The sequence below is a fragment of the Myxocyprinus asiaticus genome, chromosome 44 (genome assembly GCF_019703515.2).
Source record: "Myxocyprinus asiaticus isolate MX2 ecotype Aquarium Trade chromosome 44, UBuf_Myxa_2, whole genome shotgun sequence".
In the NCBI taxonomy this organism is placed as follows: Eukaryota; Metazoa; Chordata; class Actinopteri; order Cypriniformes; family Catostomidae; genus Myxocyprinus; species Myxocyprinus asiaticus.
Window position 1 is genome coordinate 36,082,328 of NC_059387.1, and position 7,549 is coordinate 36,089,876.

Consider the following 7,549-nt stretch of genomic DNA (forward strand, 5'->3'; position numbering starts at 1 on the left):
CATGGTGGTGGTAGTGTGATGGTGTGGGGATGCTTTGCTGCTTCAATGCCAGGGTGACTTGCAATAATTGAGGGAAACATGAATTCTGCTCTTGACCAGAAAATCCCAAAGGAGAACGTCCAGTCATCAGTCTGTGAGTTGAAGCTCAAGCGTAACTGGATTATGCAGCAAGACAATGATCCAAAGCATAGGAGTAAGTCCACCTCTGAATGGCTCTTTTTAAAGTTTTGGAGGGGCCTAGTCAAAGTCCTGACTTGAACCCGATTGAGATGCTGTGGCAGAACCTTAAACAGGCAGTTCATGCTCGAAAACCCTCCAGTGTGGCTGAACTAAAGCAGTTCTGCAAAGAAGAGTGGGACAGAATTCCCCCACAGCATTGTGAAAGACTGATCTCCAGTTATCAGAAGCGTTTGGTTGCAGTTATTGCTGTTAAAGGTGGCACAACCAGCTATTAAGTTTAAGGAGGCAGTTAGTTTTTCACATGGGTGATATAGGTGTTGGATAACTTTTTTGCCTTAATAAAAATATATATATATATATATTTGAAAACTATATTTTGTGTTTACTCAGGTTGCCTTTGTTTTATGTTATATCTCATGTAAAGATCTTAAACAATTTAGTATGAAAAATACACAAAAATAGAAGAATGAGAGAATGAGAATGAGCTTTATTGTGAAGTATGCTTACACACACAAGGAATTTGTCATGGTGGCAGAAGCTTATACATATACAACATATACATACAAACATTTGAAATATACATATACAGTAAACATATATATACGTAAACAGTGAAATAAGAATAGAAGATAAGATACAATAGATAAATATATAGAGGAAACTACAATAGGGCAATAATGTCGTTTAAATATGTTATATACAGATGTAGTTATGTGTAAGGTGATTTAATGTATTGTGCAGAAAAGGTAGGATATGTCAAATAAATATAAATGGAATATAAATATGAATGAATAGCTGAATATTCACGTGATTGTATTGCCACAATGGAGAGTATTGGGGGCAGTTTTAACTGTTCATAAGGTGAATGGCCTGAGGGAAGAAACTGTTCTTGTGCCTGACGGTTCTGTAGCGCTGGTCAGAGGGCAACAGTTCAGAAAGTTAGTGTGCTGGGTGAATGGGGTCCAGAGTGATTTTTCCAATGCTGTTTAGAATGGTGAGCAGGGTCGATACTGGGGTGTTCCTCCTAAAGTCCACTATCATCTCCACCATTTTGAGCATGTTCAGCTCCAGGTTGTTTTGAAAGCACCATACAGCCAGCTGTTCAACCTCCCTTCTGTATGCAGACTCTTCGTCATCCTGGATGAGGCCGATGACTGTAGTGTCGTCTGCAAACTTCAGGAGCTTGACAGAGGATTGTGTACAGGGAGAAGAGTAGTGGGGAGAGCACACATCCCTGGGGGGCACCAGTGCTGATCATACAGGTGCTGGAAGTGTCTCACAAGCTGCTGCCTATCTGTCAGAAAGCTGGTGATCCACTGACAGATAGAGGTGGGAACAGAGAGTTGGTTTAATTTAGTCTGGAGAATAGCTGGGATGATGGCGTTGAAAGCTGAACTGAAGTCCATAAATAGGATCCTTGCATAAGTCTCTGGTCTGTCTAGATGTTGCAGTGTGTAATGCAGTCCCAATTACCTGTATCATCCACAGACCTGTTAGCTTGATAGGTAAACTGCAGGGGATCCAGAAAGGGTTCAGTGATGTCCTTCAGGTGGGCCAACAACAGTCTCTCAAATGACTTCATGACCACAGATGTCAGAGCGATGGGTCTGAAGTTATTAAGTCCTGTGATTTTGGGTTTCTTTGGGACAGGGATGATGGTGGTGTGTTTGAAGCAGCTGGGAACTTCACAGTGCTCCAGTGATGTGTTGAAGATCTGTGTGAAGTTGGGGGCCAGCTGGTTAGCACATACTTTTAGACAAGTGAGTGAAACACCATCTGGGCCCTGTACTTACCTTGTCTTTTGTTTCCGAAAGACCCAGCACACATCCTCTACACAGATCTTAAGTGCAGGTTGAGTAGCAGGAGGGGGGTTGCAGGAGGTGTTGATGTTTGTGTGAAGTGAAGGTCAGAGCGGGTATGGGGTGTGAGACTGGCCTTTTGAAATCTACAGTAAAACATATTCAGGTCGTCAGCCAGTTGTTGATTCCCTACAGTGTTGGTGGATGGTTTCTTGTAGTTAGTAATGTCTTTCAGGCCTCTCCACTCTGATGCAGGGTCATTAGCTGAAAACTTGTTTCTCAGAATAGCTTCTTTTAGCCACTCTAATCTCCTTTGTCAGTGTGTTTTGGCCTATATAAGGTTTTATCCCCACTTCTGTAAGCATCCTCTTTGGCCTGACGAAGCTGCCTGAGTTTTGCTGTAAACCATGGTTTGTCAGTGTTGTATGTTAAATAAGTCCATATGATGTTACGGTATTGGTGTCTGCAGCCTCAAAAACACTCCAATCAGTGCAGTCAAAGCAGGCTTGTAGTTCCAGCTCTGCTTCATTGGTCCAACCCTTTACAGTCCTTACTACAGGTTTAGCTGATTTAGTTTCTGCCTGTAGGTTGAAAGAAGATGAACCAGACAGTGATCAGAGAGTCCCAAAACTGCTCTAGGGACAGAGTGATATGCATCCTTTATTGTTGTGTAGCAGTGGTCCAGTATATTTCTGTCTCTGGTGGGGCATGTAATGTGCTGTCTGTATTTTGGCAGTTCACTGGTGAGATTGGCTCTGTTAAAGTCCCCAAGAATAATAATAAGTGAATCCGGGTATTGTTGTTCCGTGTCTGTGATCTGATCAGCCAGCTGTTGCAGCGTTGCGCTCACACACATGTGTGGAGGAATGTAAACACCCACCAGAATAAATGAGGAAAACTCCCATGGAGAGTAGAAAGGCTTACAGTTGAGGAAGAGCGCTTCTAAATTTGGGCAGCACATCTTGCATTGATGTAAAAGCATGTTCCGTTCAGCGAATATTGACGCTGACTACCACCCCTGGAGTCGCGAGTTCGAATCCAGGGTGTGCTGAGTGACTACAGCCAGGTCTCCTAAGCAACCAAATTAGCCTGGTTGCTAGGGAGGGTAGAGTTACATGGGGTAACCTCCTCGTGGTCGCGATTAGTGGTTCTCGCTCTCAATGGGGCGTGTGGTAAGTTGTGTGTGGATCGTGGAGAGTAGCATGAGCCTCCACATGCTGTGAGTCTCCGCGGTGTCATGCACAACGAGTCACGTGATAAGATGCGGGAATTGACGGTCTCAGAAGCGGAGGCAACTGAGACTTGTCCTCCGCCACCCAGATTGCGTTGAGTGTCCGCGCCACCACAAGGACCTACTAAGTAGTGGGAATTGGGCATTCCAAATTGGGAGAAAAGGGGATAAAAAAAGCTGCATTGACGCAGTTTGACCAGCACACCAGCTCACTTCCCCCCTTTTGCGTCTTTTAGCACGCTTCTACAGCATCGCAACTCTTCCGACTGAAATGTCCAACAAAACATCTGAATAATCAAATACTGGTAAAAGATTATCTGGTGTTTGCTGCCGAATATTTACCAGTTCGTCTTTGGTGAAATTGATCAAAAAGACATTACTAAACACAGGACAAAGAGACAAAAACAGCAAAAGAACTGGAGAGCTCCACATCGAGGCAGCCATCTGCAGCGCCATCGTAGTCGATACATCGATACAAGAAATCAGGAAGGGGCAAATACTTTTTCACATCACTGAAGTTGTTGAAAAGTTCTTTATTCACAGAATGCCACATACACAATGGGCAATGAGGCAAATAAATGTGTGATGCAGAAGTCTACTTCAGGAACATGTTTCACTTTTTTGGGCAAAATGAAGTGGTGTAGTTATAAAAGATTTTCTGTGATAAACCCTTTGGCCTTTGGGTTCATGGAAAAAGAAATATCAGAATGAAATTAACCAGTTATAGCCGGTTACCAGCATTAAACATAACGTTTTCACTACAGAACAATTAAAAATCACTTTGTCCCTGTTTTGGTTATGTTCTGCAAAAACATTTAGTTTATTTTTGTTCCTTGAACTGTTTTTAGTCCCTGGTTGTGCCACTGATGCTCTGACAGACAGCTGGACATAATGACCGTCTCTGGTGAATTATTGCATTATTACTACTGCTATTAAAATTATTGCATCGCACATGATGTCACTCGGCCGTCACTCATGCAGTGCTGCAGTTATTAGACGTTTGAAACTCATTCATGTGTTCATATGTTTTGGTGTTTGTCTGAGGTCTGTTCTCAATGATACAGTCAGTTTTGGCAGTGAGTCTGAGCACAGATTGAGACATTGTTGAGATCTCTTGTGAAACTCTAGAGGAGACACGTGAGATTACTGGAGGCTTTTGAGATGCAGGAGACTTCAGATAGATTCACTGATTTGTTCTTCTGGAATAACAGTTAAACTGAAGATACAAAGAATCACATTGACTCACTGAAGCTTCCTGTGCCATGAGTTGAAAACTCTTCAACATCCTCTGATCTTCATTCAACACACACATATTCTATTTTTATCCTCCTTCAGAAATGATTGTTCTGTTGTCGAACAGGAAATGCAGCTGTTGGCTTCCTGTTCGCTGTGTTTGATGTGATGAAGGTCTTTTCATCTTCCTCATCTGTTCATTCTCTCTCTGTTTTTCTCTCTTCTCATCTTTATTTATTTTATTTTTTTTGTAGTTGTCACTGTGTTTGTCTCAGAGTTCTCTGCTCATGGGTTGTGTATGATATAAGGATGCATATATTGTAATATAGAAAACTGTATATTATCAAAGTTTTATAGAGTTTGAATAAATTATATAAAGTGAGATTTTTATAAAGATCTCATCTTTTCTCATCTGTTGTCTCATCACAGTTTGATTTGAAATGACGACAGAAACTGACAGCCAATCAGAGCAGCAGGGAGCCAGTGCAGCTCCGCCCCATTCGCCCCCGCCCCTCGACAACCAGCTCCCTCCTGCCGCTGCTCACAGCACACCTGTTAGAAAAGAGCAGGTATGACATCATCTTCAGTCTGCTCACTTTCTGTCACCGGTTCAAGTGTGTTATTGATTACATATTGGGTGTGTGTTGTTGATCAGGGTGGAGAGCGAGAGGGGGGTGGAGTCCTACAGGGAAAACCTGATCACCATCCGCCCGAGGACGACCGCACCTCGCACTGGTCATCATCCAGTAAAGTGAGTCGCTCTCCAGTGAAAGTGAGCTGGAAACCCAAAAACATGCAGTGCAAAATCAGTCTGCTGGACGGCTCTGATTACACCTGTGTGGTGGAGGTGAGTGAGATGTTTGCACTGACATTAGAAGCAGGTTTAGTCACATATAAAAGATGCATACAGCATCTCTTGGGCTTTTGTGTGTTTATCATTACTGTATGTTTGGACAGGAAAGAGGTTTGTTTAGGAGCAGGAACTGAAAACCAACTAGTTGTTATTTTGTTTTCGTTCTGAGTAGAATGTGTAAGTTTTAGTTCCGGTTCTGGTGTTCTGCAGCCTCCTTAACAAATGATAACCGGTTAGAATGAAATAAAAGAACGGTTAATTACGTTCTTTAAAGTGGATGTAATAACAGTTACAGTGTTGCCAGATCTCACAAGAGAAACAAGCAACCTGGTCTGGAAATACAAGCAGTTTATAATATTCTCTCATGGTCCAGAGACAAAATTGCCCCCATAAAGGTAAAGAATCAAATCCAGGGGGCACATATTGCCCCTTAATGTAAAAGTTAATTTCTGACGATGATTAAAGCTACAAATAATTCATGTGTGTTTTGTTATCTGCTGTTGATTTAAAGGTGTGTTTTGCTTTACAGCGCAAGTTATATTCTGTTCTGTGTTTGAACCTTACACAGACTCAATCTCTTTCTGACCCTCATATTGGCTCTCTTTTGCATCATGTGGAACTTTCCTCTGAGGATTTTTGTTTCAAATGTGTGAAAACCTTTATATATAGGCATATAGGCATTGCTTTGATTCTGAGTCTGAATTTGATGCAGAAAAGAGATTTTCATGACAAGTGTCCTGGATGAGCCCCAATCTTCAGTTTTCAATCTAATGGTTCCATTTGTTAACACTGAAGATACTTTCATCTGTCCGAAAAAAATGTGACAAAATTGCACCTTTATGGATACAACAGCTGGTCACTGGGGCAGGACCCTCAAAGGTACCTTAACCTCCTGAGAGCCGAGCGTGACTGCTGTGTGCATTTTCCATTTCCCTTTTTGATTTGTAACTAGTCGCACTTAATAAACATGCACAAAACATTTCTAATGCAAATAGTTTTCCTAATAATTGATGTCCACATATGGGCGGAACTAAGTTGAGAAATTTTAAGTAATACCAAACTATAGAAAGTCAGATTTTTTTCATCAAATAGTTTATTATGTGTCCAGGAGTGTTGATTATTCATGTTTTTGAGACGTTACAGCTGATTTTTCTATAAAGCTGAATAATTCATTCTGATTCAAAGTAATGTCCAGCATCATCCAATCACTGTCAATCATGTTAAAATAAAATGATACATTATAAATTCTGAATCTATGTACTGATTATCATTGTCACATGTCTGTCAAACATGTTGAGTGATCCAAACATCATCTGCAGCCTGAAACTGAACTTTGGATCAGATTTTAGGAGTGAATGCACTTAACTGCATAGAGAGCTATAGGATGCTCCCTTGCTCCCTATTTAGTGAATGACTTAACCTCCAGTGTGCTGTCTGTCTGCACTGGTCTCAGAACAGTTTGAAATGCACCTTATTTTCAGCCTAACTCCATATAAAGCCTCTGAAAGCAACATTTATCAGCTTTTACATGAATACATTTATTCTCAATGTGATAATGTACAGTAAATATATATGAATGCATTTATTAATGTTAATGAATAGAACCGTATTGTAGTGATAACAAAATAAAATATAACAATTTATATTAGAATGAAGTGAAATGACCCACAGATGTGTTATAGTTGAAAATTATTCAAAATAACTAACATTTTCAACTTTTGAAGGGATAAGATCCCATTTTCAACGTACGTGGACGTCATGTTTATCAGCGTGCTGATGTGTGAAAAATGAACGGATTTTTTAAAGCGGTGTATCAAATGAAACTAGAGCCTCTACTCTTTACAACCAAACAGGTTTTAATGAACAAACTTAAAGAGGTTTCTTACCAGAGGCACTTTTGTTGGCGCTGTGCCCGTAGGAGTGCTTCACAGAAATCAACATCATGCTGTTGTGTCACGTGATGCAGTGCACCAGAAGTTTAACCCTTAAATGACAGTGTAGAGTCTTGTGAACAGTGTTCAGTCAGTTTAAATTCATTTAAATTATGTGTTGCATATAGCGAAGCCAAAATACAACGTCCACACATGTGTACACGGGGTCACACGAGGTTAAGGTATAATACAAAACAACTTTGGCACATTTATTTTCTAACAGTGCATGAGTGCTGCTTCATATTATAAGAGAGTTTTAATAGCTTATGTTCTAAGATCATGTAAAGATGTTGATCAGAAACACTTTCCTGCAGTTATAACA

At 40.8% G+C, this 7,549-nt stretch overlaps 1 protein-coding gene across 2 annotated transcripts in view; it reads left to right on the plus strand.

Moving 5' to 3' along the window:
* Window positions 1-7,549, plus strand: part of LOC127434616 (band 4.1-like protein 3) — an 85,357-nt gene that overhangs the window by 27,968 nt on the left and 49,840 nt on the right. For both annotated transcript variants that reach the window (XM_051687467.1, XM_051687468.1), the window contains 2 exons: window positions 4,873-5,012; window positions 5,099-5,290. In XM_051687467.1, the coding sequence (XP_051543427.1) occupies window positions 4,884-5,012; window positions 5,099-5,290 (321 nt within the window). In that variant the 5' untranslated portion in view covers window positions 4,873-4,883. The remainder of the gene's footprint in view (window positions 1-4,872; window positions 5,013-5,098; window positions 5,291-7,549) is intronic.